The 23,232-nt window shown below is 41.5% G+C and overlaps 1 protein-coding gene and 1 non-coding gene across 4 annotated transcripts in view; both read left to right on the top strand.

The window, feature by feature from the left end:
• The window catches only part of Fam13b (family with sequence similarity 13 member B), a 52,723-nt gene extending 29,713 nt beyond the window's left edge, over positions 1–23,010 (top strand). Inside the window, exons 12-22 of one of the 3 annotated variants that reach the window (XM_036204381.1) lie at positions 1,102–1,167; positions 2,640–2,850; positions 6,471–6,600; positions 7,160–7,241; positions 9,847–10,076; positions 12,748–12,831; positions 13,069–13,164; positions 15,616–15,699; positions 15,796–15,959; positions 18,774–18,875; positions 20,838–23,010. In XM_036204381.1, the coding sequence (XP_036060274.1) occupies positions 1,102–1,167; positions 2,640–2,850; positions 6,471–6,600; positions 7,160–7,241; positions 9,847–10,076; positions 12,748–12,831; positions 13,069–13,164; positions 15,616–15,699; positions 15,796–15,959; positions 18,774–18,875; positions 20,838–20,961 (1,373 nt within the window). In that variant the 3' untranslated portion in view covers positions 20,962–23,010. The remainder of the gene's footprint in view (positions 1–1,101; positions 1,168–2,639; positions 2,851–6,470; positions 6,601–7,159; positions 7,242–9,846; positions 10,077–12,747; positions 12,832–13,068; positions 13,165–15,615; positions 15,700–15,795; positions 15,960–18,773; positions 18,876–20,837) is intronic. The other 2 variants (XM_036204382.1, XM_036204383.1) reach the window with 2 other exon arrangements.
• Positions 17,909–17,983, top strand: Trnaa-agc. The gene has a single exon. It is a non-coding gene; the product is annotated as a tRNA-Ala (tRNA).
• Positions 23,011–23,232: the final 222 nt, after the last annotated feature.

Raw genomic sequence — 23,232 nt, 5'->3', positions numbered from 1 at the left:
TTACCCACCTGCTCACAGCCGGGATGAATCCATGTAGGTCTCTCTTCCAGAAGAGGGTCGGAGACCTTCAGAAACTCACTGCTAGTGTGTAATGAGGGAACTTCCTGACCCTGGGAGAATGGCTGTCATTCGTCAGGTTGGTCTAACTTTGCCACAACTGTGAATAGTGATTTTCTGCAGTTAGGTGTTGGAGTATTAAATCAACAACAACAAAAACTTGAGATACGGGCTGGAGAGATGGCTCAGTGGTTAAGAGCATCGACTGCTCTTCCAGAGGTCCTGAGTTCAATTCCCAGCAACCACATGGTGGCTCACAGCCATCTGTAATGAGATCTGGAGCCCTCTTCTGGCCTGCAGGGATATGGGAAGGCAGAACACTGTACACATAATAAATAAATAAATAAATAAATCTTAAAATAGGACAAAAACCTTGAGATACTAAATTTCTTTAGACCTTGTGTACTTTGAAATCTACAGACAGATTTTGTTTGTTTGATGTGACTAGTAGAGCAATGGGGTGACCCACAGATCGGGGCCCACCTCAAAGGGCAGTTGGCAGAGGACAGTCGGCAAGCAGGTTGCATTTGTCGGCCACAGCCAGTGTGAACTTGTGGCAGCCGCTCCAAGTCTTGATGCGGTGGCCGTCACCCCCCTCCGCTTTTCTGCTGCTGTCTCTGGGGTGCAGTGCAGTAAGCAGTCTTAGGAAGCTCTTGTTGGTCCTGGGGATTGAACCTAGAGCCTTGAAGATGCCAAGAAGCACTCCATCACTTACTGATACCCTCAGCCTTTTAAGGGAGTTGTTTCTTCCTGTCAGTCTTACTAAAAGGCTTCAAAGTGTACTTGGCTAAGATGGTTCGCTTCTTCGTCCTGTGTCTGAGATTGAACAACCGTCACTTTGGGTTTGCCTTACTTGCTGAAATAGAAATGTATCTTTGCTAAAGTTTGGTCAGTCATTTCTTTGAACAATGTTTTTGAGCAGAATGCCTAACTGGCCGTAGGGAAATGGTTTTGGTGCCCTTGACTTTGTGTTATGTGTATGGTTTGTTCTGCCTGTGCTGTGTGTTCACTTTAGTATTTTTGCCATTTTTTCCATTTTATTAGCGTCATGCCTTATCACTTTCCCCCTCATTGAGTTCAAAACAATGCATCTGCAGAGAGATGGGGAGGGTAAGTATGGCACACCATAGTTTAGTTTTTCCTTTTTGTGCTTTACTTTGTCTTTTCTCTAGCCCTTCTCCTGCTGTCCCCACATTTTAGGAAAACTTTGGTGTTAAAAACTAAGAAAAAAAAGTTTTTGTCAATATTTTTCTCTTAAAACTTGGCAATTTCTCATAAAATGTTCATTATTAGTGTATTTGCTGGGACACAGGTACAGGGTTGCTTTGAAATCACTATTGCTGAATTTATTGTGGGATTACATACTTGTTACCCAACTTTTAGTCACCAAATTGATCTAGACTTCAAAAGCAAGCTACATTATTTTCTAAAAAACTGTTAAAAAATAATGCTTTAAATGGCTAATACATAACATTAAACTAAATTGCTGAAGTGGTTGTCTTGATTATTGTCTAAAGAAAATGACAACTTTTTAAATTTTGATATTGTTAATCCATTATTGCATTAGTTTTTGCTTTTACAATAGCTATATCATTATGATTCAAAATTTTAGTTTTTAAGTCTAATGTTTAGCTAGGAAGCCTCTTCTTTCCCATAATCCAGCGACAGTTCATGTTATATTTGGCATAGATTTATAGATGGTGTGTGTGAGAAGATACCTAAATTATATTAACATGGCTTCAGTGGAGAAGTACAGGATCACTGAAGTAAAATAAATTTCTCACTTAAATACTGGTGTGGGAATTTAAGTAAGAGAGAGAGTGAGTGAGAGAGAGTGTGTGTGTGTGTGTGTGTGTCTTAGAAACCCCATAACAGAAAATAACTACCACTATTTTATTGTCAACAGTTTACGTTTATTTCATATTATTTAACATATTGTGAACAGGATAAGTTGACTCCTCACTCCAAATATTAGAGTGTTAGTTCTGTTTCTTAGTTCTGTTTAGTGTGGGGAAAACTTTCATATTTTAACATACCAGCCACCATCTGATAGAGAATTCATATATCTAGTGAGTGAGTGTTCATTGTTTCTAAGTAAAGACTTGTATTTGAAAAAATGGCTGGGCGGTGGTGGTGCACGCCTTTAATCCCAGCACTCGAGAGGCAGAGGCAGGCAGATCTCTGTGAGTTCGAGGCCAGCCTGGTCTACAGAGTAAGATCCAGGAAAGGCGCAAAGCTACATAGAAACCCTGTCTCAAAAAACCAAAAAAAAAAGAAAGAAAAGAAAAGAAAAAAATGTTTTTCTGTGTAATGTCTTTAGAATATCGAGTTAGGATTATGTTAAATAACATCTTTAGAATTAAATTTGAGACTCAACGTGCTCTTGCTTTGTTATTGGGTCCAGGCATTCAAGGTGAATTTCTTGATGAGGGTATGAAGAGTGAAGCCTGGGTCATTTAACCCAGCAGGCATTAGGAACATGCTGGTACCTCTTGCTTTGCTGTTTTCATTTATGATGAACCCACTATACAGTGTTGTAGACTCAAGACTCCCATAATCCTGCCCTTGTGTTTGGTTCACAGAGCCGTTTCCCGCATTTAAGTCTTGGCAGGAGGACTCCGAGTCTGGAGAAGCTCAGCTGTCTCCACAGGCTGCAAGGATGACTCACCATCCCCTGGGAGAGGACTGCCCTCCAGTGTTATCACATCGTAGTCTAGACTTTGGACAAAGTCAGCGTTTCCTACATGATCCAGAAGCGTTGGATTTTTCGTCCAAGGCGCTTTCCTTCACTAGGTGTGTTATAGCACATATTTGAGAGGTAGTTCTCATTCTGTACACAGATGCTCCCAGGCCTGCCATTTAAAGCGGCTGTCACTATTCCTGAAGCATGTTTTGTAATTCTCTTGCTGTTGGATTTTGAATTTATTGAGGTTTATGTAGTACTCGGGGTGAACTGTTAGACTGTGGGCATTTCTTCATGGTTTAGTCCTCATTCATCTATTTATTTGTAATTGGAATGTAGAACTCTGAAAGGAAAGAAGCTGACTAATTCCCAGTGTTCTAATTGAAACTTAATTTTAATTGGGTTCCTCAGCTGTCTTGGAAGCAGGAGGGGGACTGTGGTCATGGCATCTTCTTCAGCATCATAGACTGCATCTTCTTCCCGGAAGGAGCTGACATGCACTGAGTGGCCAGGGTGCCTGCTGCCAAGTCAACTCTGACCTCCATACTCTCTTTCTGTGTGTGTGTGTGTGAGAGAGAGACGGGGGCAGGGGCAGAGAAGAGATTACAAAAGGAAAACAACAGCAAAATCTCAGACATGTCCAAGCTGACAGAGGCTGCATAGGGAAAATTCATGAAAAAGGGACATTGTCTCTGCTGTAGAGTCTGATGCCTGCCTTCATTTGGTTCAGCAGTGTCTGTCTTCCAGATTGAAGCTGAATGCCTTTTCAGCTCATGAAGCCACAGAGGAAAGAGCCGCAGGTCTTCTGTGCCTTACTAGCAGGTGTCCTTGACATTGCAGCTTGTCATGATTGACAGGTTAACTCTGCTGCTGAAAATGGAGGCTCTGGTTACTGTTGTTCAGAAGAGTTTAGAATGTATCATCATGTGTATGATGTGCTGGGGAGGGGATTCTTTGTGTGAAAGTGAGAACAACTTTGTAGTCAATTTTTATGGTGTTGAGGATCAAACACAGGCTCTCTAGATATGCTCACTATACCGACTGAGCTACATCCTAAGGCCTAAGATTCTGATTTACATGTATTCTGTTATTATAAATTTTCTTTTGTTTAATAACATTGAAAAGAGTTTCATCATTTTAAAAGCCAACATTGAGGTGGGGGGTGACAAGAGAGATGGGTTGGGGTTAAGAGCACTTAAAGTTCCTTGCACCCATATTGTGTAACTCTGGCTTCTGGGATCCTGTGCCTCTTGTGGCCTCCATAGGCTCTTGCACTCACATGCACATATTGGGCTGCAAAGATGGCTTGGTGACTTACAGGCATACTATTATGATCAGTCCACATGAGTCTTTTAAATGGGTAATGGAATTTATTAAGATAGAAATTGAGGAAATACCCTTACGTATAAGAATGGAGTAGACAGCTGAAGCTGCCCTCTGATCTGACCGGAAGCAGATCCAGGCAGGAGCAAGGAGAAGGGGCATGGACGGAGAAATACCACTACAGCACACTGCCCTTGCAGAGGACTCAAGTTCCATCTTCAGCACTCATATCAGGTGGCTCACAACCACTTGTAACTCCATCTCCAGGAGGATCTGGTCCTTCTGGCCTCTGAAGGCACCCGAACTCTTGTGCATACTCCCTAACCCCCATACACAAAACTTTAAAACAAAAACAAAAAACCAAACAGCTAACATAGCGTATGTATACTTCCAAATGATCTATTAGGAAACAGCTTTGGATATTTTTTGTAGGAAAAATGCAGCAAGCAAACATCATTGTAAGTGATACTAAATAGGAAATGATTGGATTGTAGCACAACAGTACCCTTTTTTGTTTGCTTTTAAAGAGCCTTTGTGTAGGGCTGGAGCACATGTACTGCTCTGCCAAAGGACCAAAGGTCAGTTTCAGCACCAGTGTCAGGCAGCTTACAACTACCTGTTACTCGAGCTTCAGGAGGATCTGCTGCCTCTACCTGAAATGGGCACTGGTGCACGCACTCCCATACAGACAGACAGACACACATAATTAAAAATCATTTAGGGCTGGAGAGATAGCTCAGAGCTTAAGAGCACTGACCGCTCTTCCAGAGGTCCTGAGTTCAATTCTCAGCAACCACATGGTGGCTCACAACCATCTGTAATGAGATCTGGCACCCTCTTCTGTATACATAATGAATAAATAAATCTAAAAAAAATAAAATTTCTTTTATTCATTTGAGATATAGAGTCTTTCTATGTAGTTCTGCCTGTCCTGGAACTCACTTTGTAGACCTGGATGCCCTTGAACTCACAGAGATTCCCTTGAAGACTCTGTATTTATATTTTTAAAAATTTATTACTGCACCAGGTGGTGATGGTACACACGTTTAATCCCAGCACTTGGGAGGCAGAGGCAGGTGGATCTCTGAGTTCGAGGCCAGTCTACAAAGCAAGTTCCAGGACAACCAGGGCTGTTATATAGAGAAACCTCATCACAGAAACACCCCCTGCCTGAGTTATTATTTCATGTATGTATGCATGGATGCATGAGGGAGAGAGGGAGAGAGACAATGCTTCCAACTCTTGGGGGTTACAGATATCAAACTCAAATCATTAGGTTTGAGCAGCAAGTGCTGTACTTACTAAGCCATCTTGCTAGCCTTTATGTAGTAGTTTTAGAAGTTACTGCTTTACTATGGATTTACTGTTTGGAATCCAGGATAGTGAACTGTCAAGATAGGATTCCAAGGCTTTCCTGGGAGCTGCGTGGTTTGTGTGGCTTCCTGTCCCTGTTGTGTCCCTCTTTTGGAGGGTTTTTATTCTAGGCACTGAATGAAAACATGGGTCTTTAATCTCTGGGAGAATGTGTGTGCAACACCTCTTCCTTCCAACTAGATTCTCAACTACAATTCTTTGGGGTTGGGACATGGCTCAGTGGTTAAGAGTACTGGCTGCTCTTGCAGAGGACCAGGCTCAGTTCCCAACACCCACATGGTGGCTCACAACCATCTGTAACTCCAGTTCCTGGGGATCTATCTGATGCTCTCTTCTGGCTTTTAGGGACACTGGGCACACAGTGATGTACAGTATAACAAAATACAGGCAAAACACCCATACATATAACATCAACAATAATAATACACAACACAAACCTTTTCACAGGGTTCCCAGTAACATACTACACTGCCTCCTGGCAGGCTGGATTAAGTTGCCTAAACTGACAGAGAATCAAGAAATCTTGATCATTTAAATACATTTTATATTGCCCGCCCTAATTTTAATTATGTGTATATGTGTTTTTCTGTGTGGGTTTGTGCATGTGAGTACAGTGCTTGCAGAGACCCAGAGGTGTCAGATCTCCTGAGATTGGAATTACAGATGGTTGTAAGCTACCATGTGGGTGCTAGGAACTGAACCTGGGACCTCTTAGAAGAGTAGCCGGTGCTCTTAACTGCTGATTCATCTCTCCAGCCTAAGACTCTTTTTGTTACCACATGTGATAGCTAATTTATTTATTGGCTGTTCTTTAGTATTAGGGATTTAATTTCATTTAAAATTATTATTATCATTATATGCTCATGCCACAGTGCTTATATGGAGATCAGAGGGAAAACTGCTGAGCCTTGGCACTGGCCCCCTCTTCACCATTAAGATGTCCTTACTAATAGTAACACATCAGGACAATAAGTAATGCCATGTTGACACTTGAAAAGTTAACACACCGTGTTGGCCTGTTGTTTTAATTCAGAATTCGAAGGTCATCCTTTAGTTCAAAAGATGAGAAAAGAGAAGACAGAACACCTTATCAGTTGGTCAAGAAACTTCAGAAAAAAATCAGACAATTTGAGGAGCAATTTGAAAGGGAAAGAAATAGCAAGGTAAGTTTGTAGCACTGCCTAGAACAAGCTCAAGTTCACGTTAGAGCTGAGAGAGGAGGACCTTAGAACAAGTGCTCCAGCCCTTTCCTCAGAACACACCTGAAAGCACTAGTGATTGTGTACACCTGGGGAGAGCCAGTGGGTCCTTAGTTCTTCTTGATTTGTGGGACAGCACTCTTAACGCTGTACCAGTGTGTTTTTATGTTCTCATGTGCAAGCGGGGTTTTAGAATTTTTAAACTAAATTTACATTAACAGGTCAAAGTTCTGCTCTGACATAAACCACAAATAACAAAGGGGAGGGAGGCAATGAAGAAAGCGCGTGTTTTTAATAATTAGATAATAGTTAGAACCCGTATGTAAAGAGTCTAATGCCTAGGGATGAAACACCTACCTTCAAACCTGGTTCCTTCCAGTTGTCTGACCGTGAAAAGCTTGATATCAAATTAAAGTGAGAATTGAATGAAATTTATATGGGAACCATAAAATGCTATGGGGAATGAATTAATGTAACTATTGTATATTATAAACGTCAGTGATCTTTCTCCATAACTTTGTAGCCCTCCTACAGTGACATTGCAGCCAATCCGAAGGTATTAAAATGGATGACAGAGCTTACGAAGTTGCGGAAGCAGATTAAAGGTATGAGTCTACATTTTGTGAAAAATTTGCGTCTTTAAAACATAATTCTATAAAAAATGTAGTTATAATTTTTGATCATTTTAAATCTTGGAACTGGTGCATACCCTTAATCCCAGCACTTAGGAGGCAGAAGCAGACAGATCTCTAAGTTCGAGGCCAGCCTAGTCTTACAGAGCAAGTTCTACGACAGCTTGGGCTATACAGAGAAACCCTGTCTTTAATAATAATAATAATAATAATAATAATAATAATAATAAAATCTATTTTGGAATTTTTTAAAAAAATAAATTTCCTTTTATTGTTAAGGCAAGTAATGCATATTAAGAATGGGAATCTTGGGCTGGAGAGATGGCTCACAGGTTAAGAGCACCAGAGGTCCTGAGTTCAATTCCCAGCAACCACATGGTGGCTCACAATCATCTGTAATGATCTGGCGCCCTCTTCTGTATACATAATAAATAAATAAATCTTTTTTTTTTTTTTTTTAAAAAGGGAATCTTAATGCCAGCAGTGGTGGCACACACCTTTAATCTCAGCACTTGAGAGGCAGAGGCAGGCGGATCTCTGTGAGTTCCAGGCCAGCCTGGTCTATAAAGTGAGTCCCAGGATAGACTCCAAAGCTACACAGATAAACCTTGTCTTGAAAAATCAAAAAATAAAAATAAAATAAATGGGAATCTTTGCTATGTTCTTTCCAGTGTCTTTTCTTTGTTTGTATATTACTCTTTTGAAAGATACCCTAGATTATATTCATAGGTGCACTGATCCTATACATTTTATCTGAAATATATTCTAAATATTGAACTGCTTTGGGTTTTGGTAGGTATTTCTTAAGATCTTTGTACATGGGTGGGGAGTAAAATTTTATCTCAGACAATATAACTAGGAGCTGGGAATATTATTCAGTGGTAGAGTACTTGCCTACCATGTGTGAGGCTCTGTGATCCATTTCTAGTCCCTAGGCTTATTGAATGTTTGAAACTAAAAATTAACTGCTAAGTTGTAAATTTTTCCTAAGCCATACATGATGCCAGGTTTTTAGATATTAGTATAGTGTTAACATGGTTAAGTTCTAGTTATTCTGTGTTAACTGAGCATGCTTTAATAATTACCACGCCTTTAAAAGTTACCTGTGTGAAGAAGAGATTGAACTTGGTGGGAATTTTAGTAACTTCAGACTTCACACTGTTCCTACTGCTGTAGGCATCAGTCTTACGGTTAAGGTCATCTCTGTGAAGCTCCTTTGTAAAGGACTATTTCCTTTACAGTTCTGTCAGCATTTCCTTTTATTTAAACCACTTCCCAGCCATTAATTGTTACCATTAACTTGATTAAATAGCCTCATATTCCAGTTCCTTCCACTCCTGCTGTCAGCCTCTCACAACACCAGAATTGTCTTTAAAATTACTCTTTTATTATAGTCTCCATTGGGTCTCCCTTCCTACTTAGGTTTACTCTAAGTCTAAACTCTGTACCATGCCTCTTAAGAGCTTGTACACACTGCCCTTTGTAGATTTTTATCATGTGAATGTCTCATTTTCTATTCACAAACTTGGAAAAATTTAGGGCTTTTGATCAGGCTATTGCCTCCATTGGACACAAATGCTTCCCCCCCTTAGTCCTCCATGCTTGGTCTAGTTAAATGTGGAATGCCCTATTCATTCCATAGTCAGCTAGAATGCACCAGTCAGAGAGGCTTTCTTTGATATTGTGGGTGGTTTTTTTTTCCCCTCACAGACAGGGTTTCTCTGTGGAGCCTTGGCTATCCCAGAACTCCATAGAGCAGGCTGGCCTCCCAAGTACTGGGATCCAGTATTCTTCTTCTTCCACAAAGCACACTCTTTAGCACTGTGAATCCCACCACTTTTATTCCTTAGTTGTGTGCAGGCTAGAGTTCAATGTCAGTACCTTCCTCAATAATAAAAAATCAGTTTTGTTTGTTTGAGACAGCGTATCTCTATGTAGTCCTTGCTGTCCTAGAACTCCCCATGTAGAATAGGCTGGCCTTGAACTCAGAGATTCACCTGCCTTTGCTTCCCTAGTACTGAGATTAAAGGTGTATTGCCACCACACCCAGCTCATGCTCAGATTTTTAAGACAGGGTCTCTAATTGAACCTGGAGTTCACTGAATGGTTAGCCCAGCTGGGCAGCAAGCCTCAGAGAGCCTCCCATTTCCACTTTTCCTGGGCTGGGATTATGGGTTTGTAGCCCATCTCTGCACTGGTTTTTACTGTGGGTGCTGGAGATCTGAACTCAAGTCCTTGGACTTACACAGCAAACACTTTTCCAACTGAACCATCTCCCCAGTCTCTTCTTTTTATCTTCTTCATAACACTTAGCATTTTTGAAATAACTAAAACCATTAATAAAATTGTTTTTCCTTCCTTGAAAAGCAGTATGTACTCCATGAAAACATCTGTTTTTTTACTTCTCTTTGGTGCCTATCAAAGTATCATACTTTGCAGTAGGCTAATTGTGAATATTGTTTAAAAGGACAAGTAGAATAGTTCTCTTGCTGTGTACATAATGTGTGCTAAATGTGGAGCTTTGAAATATGTGAGCCTGTATGTTTTAATTATTAATTCTCTTACTTCTGAAATTTAGATGCAAAACACAGAAGCTCTGATGGAGAATTTGTCCCTCAGACTCGCCCTCGGAGTAACACTCTTCCAAAAAGTTTTGGCTCTTCTCTCGACCATGAAGATGGTGAGAGTGAAGGTGACCCCAGAGTCATTCAGAAGGAGAAGAAGCCATCTAAGGAAGCCACTCTGGAACTTATTACAAAACGATTGAAGGAAAACCGTGTTGAACGTCACCTTCCTGAGGATATCAAGGTAGTGCTGAGCTGTGGTCTCTGCCTGGGGTAGCCTTTAGAACACCTGAAACAAAGTAACTAGCATAGCAGGGGAGAGAACTGGGTAGCCTGACTTTTCTACCTTCATATTTGCCATTTCAAACTATGCTTTTAAATCCTAGCATGTTATGTATTAATGCATGTTGCAGATTGTTGGCAAGATGAATGTGTAGAGTATAAAATGGCTGAGTTTGAATGGTAGTTGTGTGTACTGAGTTCTTGGTATTAGCCTGTTGGTATCTGGCATAAGCTATGTGGGTTCTGCCACTTGGTTTTTTCAACAATCCTATAAGAAATACAGATATGATATTAGCCATTAAAAAATATTATCTTGCCAGGCGGTGGTGGAACATGCCTTTAATCCCAGCACTTGGAAGGCAGAGGCAGATAGATGGATGTCTAAATTCAAGACCAGCCTGGTCTACAGAGTTCTAGGATAGCCAGGGCTACACAGAGAAACTCTATCTTAAAAAATCAAAAACAAAAAACAAAGAAAAATATCATTTAAAAACCTGGCATGGTGGCACATATCTGTAATCCAAGTACTAGAGAATTGAAGGCAGGGGGTTTGGGAGTTCAGCTATATAGTGAGTTTGAGCCCAGCCTGGGCCACATGACGTTCTGTTTAAAAAAATAAAATAACAACTAACCAAAACCACAAGTGATCTAAGTGTCAGCAGGATTTCATGAATTGCATTTTTTTTAGGAACCATTACTCTTATGGATAGTATAGGTACATGTGCATGGAGGCCAAAGTCCAATTTCCTTCTCTGTGTCTGCCCTACTCCCTCAAGACAAGAGTTCACTGAACCTGCACGTAGGCCAGCACTCCATATTGCCCTCTATGAGGTAGTCAGGCAAAGCACTTGGTAAACAAGTCATTTGTAAGGTGAGATTACTGGGGAGATCGTCTCAGGTGAAGTTTTGTCCATGTCATGGTGAACCCAGGCACACTGGCAACAGAGTACACCTCCCTCATGATATAAATAGTTGAGTCTATTTCCCTTGAACAGGGCTGACTTAGTCTATCCCTTCCTTCAGCTTTGTCTTGTTCTTACAAGTCTCCTCTTCCTGCAGGTGATTTGGTTGCATTAGCTTGATTCAGATTTACAATCCTAGATTTCAGGTTCAAACTTGAAAGTCAAATGATAGTATTTTATAGAGGATGCACTCTGTTAGTGCCTACTGCATGAATATAATCTGAAGTGATGTTTGTTAAAGGGGGCGACTGTCCAGTCAATTGTTTGTAATCTTTCATTTCCTCTGGTAAGAGACTAAGAACTGTTAGCTATTCCTGGAAATATGTAGAATTTATTTGATCTAGTTGAAGTGTATCTTGGAACATTGGTTCATTGAGATAGTGGATGAGCCTGTGGGACAAAAGGAGAGGTCTGTACAAACACCTGTAGGGAGTTGTGCCTGCTCTGCTATTCAGAATAGTAAAAGATGGGTGTATTACACTGTAAAGAACATGTCTGCCCATACAGAGGGAAACATGGCTCATAGACTAGAGATGCACATTGACATTTTTGAGCTTTCTCCAGGATCTTTGCACTGCTAAGGGGTTTCCTTAGAGACTGGGTCATACAATCTGTGTGTGTATTGAAATGTGTGTGTGTCTCCACTAGTCATTTTCTTTAGTGTCTCATTTGTCTGTATGTCTGTCTACTATTTATCATCCGTCCGTCTGTCTACCCATCCATCCATCCATCCATCCATCTATTTTTTGGTGCCAGTTGAATCCAGGGGCCCTTGCACAAGCTGGGCACATGTGCCACTGAATTCCATCAGCAGTTGTTGGTGCCTAAGAAAGGCTGTCATCCTGCAGGCCACATTGAACCTGACGTCCTGATTCCTCCTCCTGCTGCCTCTCGAATGCTGGGATTACAGGCCTCTGACCACAGGCCTTGCCTGTGTACACTGGTCTTTTCTTTCTTCCTTTGTGTGTGCATGTGCGTGTGCAGGTGTGTATGTGCAGGTGTGTATGTGTAGGTGTGCATGCCACAGCGTACACAGGGAGTCCTCTCCTCCTGCCATGTGCTCTGCAGGTTGATTTGGATTAAACTGAGGCCCTCAGGCTTCTGGTCCAGTCTTTTAGACATGCTGAGCCAGCTTTCTGTCCATATTTACGATTGGAAGACTTTGTAACATTATAAAATATCAAGTAGTTAGCAAAGTTTCCTGTGTGCTAGCTAGGCACTGTTACAAGTGCTTTTACATGGATGAATTTAGTCCTTTGAGGAAGAGTGGAGTATTACTGATGTTTATATTGGGACATTGAACACAAGGTGGTTAAGGTACCCAAACCAGCATTCATAATTTATACAAAATATAAAATTAAGCCATAAAATGGTATTCATTGGGTTGGGGATTTAGCTCAGTGGTAGAGCACTTGCTTAGCAAGCGCAAGGCCCTGGGTTCGATCCTCAGCTCCAAAAAAAGAAAAAAAAAAAAAAAAAAAAAAAAGAAAAGGTATTCATTGACATGCTAGGAGGTTTGAATTGTATAGGAATGTGACAAATTCTGCTGCGAGTCCATCATCAAAGAGGGCATTAGCCTAGTCTGTTTGCTGACCATCTGCTCTTTCACCTAATTACACTGTGGGAGTGAGGGGAATAATGACACCAGTACTTTCCCCTTCCCCATTCTAGAAAATGACTAAAGATCACTTGATAGAAGAGAAAACATCTCTGCAGAAAAGCCTGCTTTACTATGAAAGTCAACACGGAAGGCCGGTAATTCCTCCTTGCTAAGATGCTTTGCTTTCCCCCTTACAGAAGAGCACGGGGTCCTGTTGGGGATCTGTGTTCTTCGGGGCTGCTTTTGTCCAGCCTTGCTTCCTAGAGCTGGGAGATCACCTGCTTACTTAAAAAATTAAATTTGGGGTGAGGGAGTCATACTGCCTATTTTTGATATCTAGGTTTCTGATAGTAAGGTTACTTTGCTTCACTTTCTTTTTTTTTCGGCTTCAGGTGACCAGGGAAGAAAGGCACATTGTTAAGCCTCTCTATGATAGATACAGGCTTGTAAAACAGATGCTGACAAGAGCTAGCATTACTCCCGTCCTTGTAAGTAAAGCAAACAAATGTTTGGTTTGTTTTAAAGACAGAGTCTCACTTGTAGCCAAAACTGGCTTGGAACTCACTAGCCCACTCAACAGGACTCCTGAGTTGTGTAATTGTAGGCAGGCATTACAGTGCCTCACCCAAGTATTTCTTCAGTTCCTTTTGCCAAAGTATATTAAGAAAAGAAAGGGGAAGATGAAACACCAAGAAGCTTGAGTATTCCTGAGACAGACATGCCAAGGCTGAAAAATTGTTGAGATTATGAATCTTAAAGGAAGAAAATGCCGATGACTATTTTCTAGGCACCTTGGTAAGCACTTCCAGGTGTATGGCACTAAATCTTGACAAACAACACACGAATTAGAGTATGACAGTGAGATCCAGGTAGTGCTATGTGCAGATTTACCTATATAGATGGCAGAAGTAGTACTTGTGTGGGATACCCCTCACCTAGTCTCTGTTTCAGTTCTTGTCTCGGGATGCTTTTGTAATGACCACCATGAAAGTGTACCTCTAGTTGCATTCTAATAGAAATGGGTTTTAAACACTTACTTATGTGAATGTGTGCCTTGGTAAGAGTGTGGGGGTCAGAGGACAGATTTGAGGGAGTCAGTTCTCTCCTCCTACGCAAAGTTGTTAAGCTTGGCAGTAAGGCTGAACCATCTTGCTGACCCTATAATGGGTGTTAAAAAAGAACCTATCAAGATAACGCCAACTCCCAGGTGTGTCTGCATGGGCCTTCAATCCCAGCACTAGAGGCAGGCGATCTGTTCTAGGCTAGCCTAGGTCTCATAGGTAGGGTCTACATAGGTAGGGAGTTCCAGGACAGCCAGGGCTATACAGAAACCCTGTCTCAAAAAACCAAACTAAATAAATTAAACAATGCTAATTCACAGAGCCAGAGAGATGATAGATTAGCGGATAAAAGTGCTTGCCATCAAGTCTGACCTGATGTTGATACACATGCTGTGGTACATCCACACTCTTCTCTCTCTCACACACACAACAAATATCATAAAATATCTTAAATAATGCTTACCTGTATTGGTGTACATTAAAAAGCAGAACAAAACTTACTTTACAAAATGGGGTCTTGTGCTGTGTTGTCCCAGGTGGTTTTGAGTTGTGAGCTCATGTGATCTTTTAGCCATCTGAGTAGCTGGGACAGTGAGCATGCCAACATGAAGAAAAATGAAATCTATAATATTTAAATACAAGTCACAGCACTATTCCTGGGGGATTGTAAGTTTGTTTGATGCCAGCCAGCTAGAGAGCAACTTAGCATGACCCTGTCTTAAAATTTTCTTAAAAATGGGGGAGTGCTAGGATGTAGTTAAGTGGTGTAATGATTACCTTGCATGCTAAGATGGACACTAGCTTAGGATTTGGTTTAATTTAGTTTTGGTTCCAAAGAAAAAAATCTGATGGGATCCTCAGACTCCGAAATAAAGATAGTTGAGCAGGGTGTGGTGGCACATGCTTGTAATCATAATATATGAGAGGGTTGAGGGAGGAGGGTCTCATAATCCACATGTCTAGCCTGTGCTGTGTAGTGAAACTATCTCAGAAACGGCTGACTGTCGTCATCTGTACATCACACTTGGTGCTTGTGAGTCTGTCAGTTATTACCCTTACTATATCACAAAATAAAATGTAAGAAAAGTGAAGCTATTAAAGAATTTCCTCAAATTTTAAAAGATTGCTTTAAGATTCTGGAAATACTTTGTTATATATAAATTTCTTTCTTTCTTTCTTTTTTGAAAAAGATTTATTATGTATACTGCATTTATGACTGCAGGCCAGAAGAGAGCACCAGATCTCATTACAGATGGTTGTGAGCCACCATGTGGTTGCTGGGAATTGAACTCAGGACCTCTGGAAGAGCAGCCAGTGCTCTTAACCCTTGAGCCATCTGTCCAGCCTCCTATATATTTCATTTTTATTAAAAAGTTTTTTAGACAATATATTCTGTTTGTATTCTCCCCCTCCCCCAGCCTCCTAGAGCCTCTTCACCCTCCTAACCACCCCAACTTAGTGTTCTTGCTCTTCCAAAAAGAAAAAAAGAAAAAAGAAAGAAAAACAACAAAAAACAAAAAAGTAGTTGGTCAACAGAAAATGCACTCTATGTTTTTTTATATTTTTTGTTTTGTTTTTTTTGGGGAGCTGAGGATCAAACCCAGGGCCTTGTGCTTGCTAGGCAAGCACTCTACTGCTGAGCTAAATCCCCAACCCCCATGTTTTTATGTACTTTCTGTTTTATTTATTTATTTATTTTTATCTTAACTGATTTTCTGTTTAGTTTTTCTGTTTTGAGTTTTGTTTGCTTGTTTTTTTCTGGGGGCTGCTGGGGACTGAGTGCCTCTCTTAGCTAAATGTAACATGATAGGAATGTGAACAGCACTAACTACTTGAAATATGTGAAATATAAAAATTAGGTGTTGCTGGTTGTTACAGGGGTCTCCCTCCACGAAGCGCCGGGGCCAAATGTTACAGCCAATCATAGAAGGAGAAACAGCACATTTTTTTGAAGAAATCAAGGTAATTGTGTAGAAAAGTCATTCCCTAATTACGTTGCTGACAAGAAAGTGGAAAGTCATGGCCTGTGTTGTTCACTCTGCTTGGTTCTCGTGTTAGGAAGAAGAAGAAGATGGTGTCAGTCTGTCTTCTGAGTTAAGTGACATCTTGAAAACAGCTGTACACACACAGTCATTGTTGGAAAACTCAGAATCTGATGCTGAAGAAAATCAAGAAAAACTAGCTCGGGATCTCCGCTTATCAAGTACTCGGGCAGCTTCTATGTAAGTACTTGGGCTTGTGATTTTTAGCTTATTTCATAATAAAACTTACATATCAAGATATGCTTGGAGGGAATTACTATTAAGAGATTTATCAAAAATTGCTTGTGTGAGATACTTTTATAAGTATGATTTACAAATACAGATTGTAGTTCCTGTTTCCTTCCCTGTGTGGGTATGGGTGTGGGTGTGTGGTGGGGAGCTGCTGGTGGTAGTGCTGTGGATGGAACCCAGAGTTTTGTGTGTGGAAGGTGGTAAGTACTCTTATCTCCAGGCTCATTTTACTTTGTTTTAAAACTGTGTGAGAGGGTACCCTTTGCCAGTTTGTGTGTGTGTGTGTGTGTGTGTGTGTGTGTGTGTGAGAGAGAGAGAGAGAGAGAGACACACACACACACACACACACACACACACACAACCTTAAGCGTTGGTTCTCACCCTCCGCCTTGTGGAAGGCATGTTCTCTTGCTGGTTTTTGCTGTCTCCATCTTGCATTGCTGTAAGAGTGCTGGAGTTACAGGTATGGGGAACCTTGTTAGCCTTTTTATATCAGTTTCAGGATCAGGCTGATAGATCAAGCCTGACTTGCTGAGCCCATCTCCCCAGCTTGTGGTTCCTAGTTCTTTATTAAATATTTCATTTAAAAGATTGTACTCTCAGGGTTGGGGATTTAGCTCAGTGGTAGAGGGCTTGCCTAGCAAGCGCAAGGCCCTGGGTTCGATCCTTAGCTCCCCCCCCCAAAAAAAAACAAAAAAAGCAAAGAAAATTGTACTTTCTTTTCCTTCCCTCTCATCCCCAGGGACTGGTCTCTGGCCCCTTCTAGCCCCTCCCCTCAATAAACCTCCCACATGGGCCCTGTTGTATGACATGACTCCTTCCCGCCTTTTTTAAAATACAACATGTGGTGCCGTGACTGGGATAGGCTGTCCTGGAAGTCTTAGATGTGCCGGGACACAGGAACCTGGTCCGCATGTGACAGCCCTGCTTTCCCACCTAATGGATCACTGGGACTCTCCATCCAACACTGACAAATGTTCTTGTGAGCTCCAGGGAGTCGACTTGGATCCACCTCAAACACCATCTTACCAGGTCCAAGCAGCATCAGATGTTCTACAGAGCCTGGACACTGAAGTGAAACAACCAGCTACCCCAGGACATGCACCCTAGTTTTCTCAGGTCCCCAAAGATGATCAACACCCCCCAGTTCAGTAGGAAGCAGTTTTGAGAACATGGCGTCCTCATCCCCACCTCACCTGCTACCCTTTTCTAACTCCTCACCTTCTTATAGTAAATAAAAGGGAGGATTGTTAGCATTCAGGCATCTGGACTGGCCTGCCCTTAGGGTCCTGACAGGACACATCCTCAGCTGCAGCTACTAAGAGCACCCGAGGGCATTCAGCACTTTCCTTATAAAAGGCAGGCGGTGTACATCTTCAGTCTCTTTCTTTTCCTTCCCTCTCATCCCCAGGGACTGGTCTCTGTCCCTTCTTCCCCTCCCATCAATAAACCTCCCATGTGGGGGGAAAATTGTACTCAACTTATAGCACTTATAGGAACCAACTGAGAATTTGCCTTGTTTTTATTGGCCTGCTTATCTTTAGATGGATTTATGACAATGGTTCTCAACCCTTATTTCACCTTAAAATTAACTAGGAGGTATATGTGTGTGTGTGTGTGTGTGTGTCTGTCTGTCCATCTGTCCATGTGCACTTGTGTGTAAGTCAGAAGACAAACTTGTTTGTCTTTAAGAGCCATCCTTTTTGGGGGGGGGGGGGTTCAAGACAGGGTTTCTCTGTGTAGCTTTGTGTCTTTCCTGGAACTCGCTTTGGAGACCAGGCTGGCCTCGAACTCAGAGATCCACCTGGCTCTGCCTCCTGAGTGCTGGGATTAAAGGCGTGCGCCACCACCGCCTGGCTACCATCCTCCTTCTTTAAAAAAAAAAAAAAAGACTCGGGTTTGGGGATTTAGCTCAGTGGTAGAGCACTTGCCTAGCAAGCACAAGGCCCTGGGTTCGATCCTCAGCTCCAAAAACAAACAAACAAACAAAAGACTCTTATTTTTTTGTACTTTTTAAAAAAGATTTTATTTTAATTATGTGTATATTTTATGGATTTGTACACATGTGTTGAGTGCCTCTGGAGGTCAGAAGAGTGCATTGTGATCCCCTTGATGTGGAGTTACAAGCTGTTGTGAGCTGCCTCACACATGGGTGCTGGAAACCAAACTCAGGTCTTCTGCAAGAGCAGTATGTGTTTATTAACTAATGAACCATTTCTTCAGCACCCATTCATTTTTACATATTTTTATATGTGTGGGTGCTTGCCTGCATGTATGTTTCTGCAACATGTGTGTGGCTGGTGCCCCCTGAAGGCCAGGAGAGGGCTTTAGGTCTCTGGGACTAGAGTTATAGAAAGTTTTGAACCACCGTGTGGGTGCTAGGAATTGAACTTATCTGTGGCCTCCTCCCTCCCCCTTGTTCTTTTTTGGAGAAGGCGTCTCTCATTGAACTGGGACTTTCTAATTACTGGCTGGCCAGGGATCTTTGAAGAACTGGGATCATGGATGCACATCACTGGCCCAGAGGTTTTATGTGGGCTTTGAGGATCAAGTGCAGGTTCCTCGGGGTTGTGTAGCAAGCACTTTATCAACTGAGCAGTTACCACAGCCCCAGAACAGTTTTGTGATTTAATTGATGTGTAGTGGAATGTAGACATTGGTATGTTTCTGAAAGCCAATCAGCTACAGTAAGGGTTAGAACCACTGTTAATATAATGAAGAAATTGTACCCTTTAGTAATGTTCTGCTTCCATTTTAATTTAGGCCTGAATTACTGGAACAGCTTTGGAAAGCCAGAGCTGAGAAAAAGAAACTACGTAAAACGTTACGGGAATTTGAAGAAACATTTTATCAGCAAAATGGAAGGTTTGTTAAGCATTGTAGATGTTGACATCTTTCTCCTTTAATTCACAAAACGTATGTTAAGATAATGGAATACATGGGATTGGAAACACAGGTACAGAGGCTTCCAGTTTGATCCCCAAAACCTGCATGGGGAAGAAAAGAACCAGCTCCTAAAAGGTGTCTTCTGATCTCTACACGCATGTCATAGTACATGAGCTTTCATGCTCCCACACACTAAGGAAGAGTTACAGACACATTGCTTATAGGATATTAGCCCTGAAATGTTATTTTTAACCCTAAGGCTATAGCTTGGTGCAAGAGCATTTGCTTAGGATGTACAGGGCCCTGAGGTTTTGTCCCCAGCACTGCAAAAGACAAAATTATATATTCTGAGGCAAGGTCTGTCCTGGACTGACCATATACCAGGCTGGCTCAGAGATCCACTGCCTCTACCTCCTGGGATTAAAGGCTTGCACCACCACCCCTAGCCAATTTTATAACATTCTTCCATGCTATCAAGACCTGCTGTTATTAGAGTCAAGGAAAAGTCATAACTGGAGTAAGCATCTCAACTATTTCAAGGTTTTCCTAAAGCACATCTTGTTTGTTGCCAGTGCTGGAGCTCAAACCCATGAAGCAGACATTCTCTCACCGAGCTACATTCCCAGCCCCCAGTGACTTTGTATTGCTTAGAAGTGACCTCATTATGCAGCCATGACTAGTCTGGCACTTGCTGTGTAGACCAGGCTGGTCTGGAACTCAGATTGACCTGCTGGTGCAGAGAAAGTGTTGGTGCAAGGATAAGATGGGAGCCCCTGGCCTGTTATATGTATCTCTTCTCTTAGGAAAGATTCCCACAGGAGGAATGAAATCCCTGACTGGGATTTTCTGTGTAGCCCTAGTAGTCCTGGAACTCACTCTATATCCCAGGCTGGCCTTGAACTCAGAGATCTGCCTGCCTCCACCTCCAGTGCTGGGGTTAAGTGCCACTGGCTGGATTCTTCATGTTTATCCTGTAGTATCCTCCAGTAGTCATGGTGCAGACAGGTGGACCCGCGGTGCTCACTGTACAGCAGCCAGTCTCACTAAAGACTAGCAAGCTTTAGACTCTGCCGGATACCTTGTTTTGTGGAAACCCTGTGAAGAGGGATAGAGGAGGCCAAATGTCTTCCTGAGGCCTCTGCAAATTCCCATGCACACACATACACTTCAAGAGAAGTAGTGAGCAGAGTTGAGGCTTAAGTCTCAGAGTAACTTCGGTGGCCCTACCAAACCAGGAACTGTTACAAATTCCAAAGTATATGTTCTTTACAAAGAAGCTGGGGCCAGGAGATCATTTTAGAGTTTCACATCTATATCAAGTGTGATTTAAAAAGACCGAGAACTGGGGAAATGGCTCAGTCAGTGATGTGCCTGCTCTGTGGCCCCAAGTTTGATTCTCAGAGCCCACACCAGTTGGTGGTGGTGTCTGAATGCTGTATCACTGCGCTTGACAGCCTGCTAGCTTAGCTACTCAGCTAGCTTTAGGCAATGGGAAACCCTGCCTCAAAAAACAAGGTGGACAAGACAAAGGTTTACCTCTGGCATGCTCTCATGCACACACATGTACAATGTACGTATACACAAAAAAAGTTTAAGAAAATATAAGTGCTATAAAGGCATTTTCCATGCACCTTCTTTATATTGAAAGAAAACAATTATACTTGAGGTGATTTGATGCTGAAGTGGAGTGGTTAACTAAATGTATAAAATGACTCATGGGAACTTTCTAGCACAGACTCCCCTGCTGATTGTTAAAAAGTATAGAACATTATTTAAGCAGTTACTAGAGAGATCCATCAAAAATAGAATTTTTAGAGTGATCTTTGTGTATGAATTAGTCCACTATCCTTTTGCCCTTCAGAGAAGCTTTATTTCAGCCTGAATTTGTAATATTATGCTCCATATTAGGACAACTTTTAAGTCAGATTTTATCTTCCCTAGGAATGCCCAGAAAGAGGATCGTGTCCCAGTGCTTGAGGAATATAAGGAGTACAAGAAAATTAAAGCCAAGCTTAGACTTCTTGAAGTTCTTATCAGCAAACAAGATTCTTCAAAATCCATATAAAATATGTTCCCTGAAAAGTGACATCATAAAGTCAGTTGTGTTCCTTGAAGTTCCTCATGTGTACTTGGCTCGCACTGAGTTCACCCTGTCAGGCACTCAGAGACCCTTTTGTACTTGTTTGTGGTTCAGTAGGGAAGGAATGCCGTTCCTCAGTACCTCAGACGCTCCACACTTAGCAAACATGCAGACCCCTCCATTGTTTACTACAGACACATCTGTTAGCAAAAGACAAGAATTTTATTCTTTTCACAAGAACTTTGGAAATACAGAGCTTCTTTGTTGTTTACTGTTTTGTTTTTCTTTTTCATTGCTGAAGAAAATTGAGAGGAAAACCTTCACACTGAATTCTTCGGTTGCCTTTTTCTTACAGAATGACTGAAAATGTAAAAGAGAAGCCTATAAACGTGACATATGCAACTGTATTTTGTTTTTCCTAGAAAACCAACCTGAATTTTCAAATCCTAGTGTGGAACACCTTTCTGTGTAATTCCCAGAGTGACACCCACCTGCACAGATAGTACTTAGCCAGAATTTGCAAATCCATGGTCCTACCTGAACAAAGATAACAGTGGGTAGACCACAGAGCAGCCTTGCTTAGTCATTTGAAACATTGCACACATCACTCACAGAGCTGAATCACATCCCATGCTGCCTACAGGACTTCAGTTCCTGTCTGTCTACCAGCAATGATGTGACTTGTCTGGATCAGATCCTGCGCTGTCCCCCACCCACCTCCAGATAATGTGAGAAAATAGCTGTGCCAGTATGGAGGGACTTGGATGGTGCTCAGGTTTGTGTATGTCATCACATGGCCTCAGTTGGCACAGGAATGATGACACTTAAGTAAATCTGTTCTTCAAGGGCTTATACCACTGCAGCTTTACATGTCCTGGGGGTGCCTTCCCCTAAAATGACCACCTCTCCCCAGTTGCTTGCTGTCTGAAGCAACCACTTCAGGGTGTGTAGTGGGCCACCCTTCCCTAGGCGCTTAGCGTTTCTTTTCCTTTGGCTTTGTTTGCATGGCTTTTCTTCAGGCAATCTGCTAATCCCTTTTTACGGAATAATGCCTTCTGTGTTAATGCAACAGATGTGAGTCAGGCTTACTCTAAGTGGATCACCCCTCCCCCTGCCCTGTGCTTTTCAATTGATAAATGTCTCACTTTGCCCATGCTTTGCATGCAATGACTCATGCATGATTTTCTTAATAGTAATAGTTTTTCATACAAATGGAATTTCACAACATCTTTAATAAGGTGAGGAAAGCATGAACCTCCAACTTCTGGCACTATTATTACACAGTAGGAACTTGAGGTAGCTTCATAATAAATAGTGTCTCTAGTACTTCACATTTCACTGTGTGTGCAATGCCTTTTTGGGGAGAGGGAAAAGTCCAGCAGTAGTGAATGTGTAGTGGAAGTTTTTTTTAAGAAGCACTAAATCATCCAGCCTTGTTTGTGTTGTTCCTTTTGATATTGCTAGATCATTCATAATGTATTTTTAGGAAAGTAATTAAGAATGCCAAAAAATGTATCATTTGATTTGAACCCATCATGTGGTGTACTTTTTAGTTTCTTTTGGTCTCCAGACAGGATTGCTACATGTAATTTTATGTGCACTGTATATTTTTATGAATGTTTTATTTTGTATACCACATGCAAAAATGTCCATGTGCACTATTTAAATGTTTTAAATAATATATTCCTTCTCTATAACGCTGAATCTATTTGAGTACAATATTTTTATAAGTCTGTAGCCTGACTGGTTTCACTGAGTTTCAGCTGCGTCATGATTTGGTCACTGGGTGTTGGTTTTGGCTGAGTAGTGCGGTGGTGACACACTTGTGTGTGCTGTCACTGACTCGTGGTTAGCAGTGGTCATAGAATTAGGCACCTGCGAGAGTTTTACTTTGGTACAAATAAAAATTATATCTATATAGAAGTATTATATAGATATATGTATGTCCACCAGTATAATTACATTGCTGTGTTTGGCACTTCATTGTACAGACTTTTGTAATAAAAGAACTTTAATGTTCTAAGTCATTGTAAATGTATGTTCGTTTTTCTAGGAGGTATTGTCTTAGGCTTATTTGAATCACTCTACGCAGTGATGATGTAGAGGACACACTAAGGTTGCTCAACAATTTGGCCAGCATGTTCTGGGGAAAAGTCCACATATTGCTTCTTAGAGCTGTTTAGGGAGAATAGCCAGACTTTTTTTTTTCTCCTTCCAAAAGGGTTTCATATAGCTGGTCTTGAAAATGCTGTGTAG

This window comes from Onychomys torridus, chromosome 13 (assembly GCF_903995425.1).
Source record: "Onychomys torridus chromosome 13, mOncTor1.1, whole genome shotgun sequence".
Classification (NCBI taxonomy): Eukaryota; Metazoa; Chordata; class Mammalia; order Rodentia; family Cricetidae; genus Onychomys; species Onychomys torridus.
This window is presented reverse-complemented; position numbering and strand designations above follow the sequence as displayed.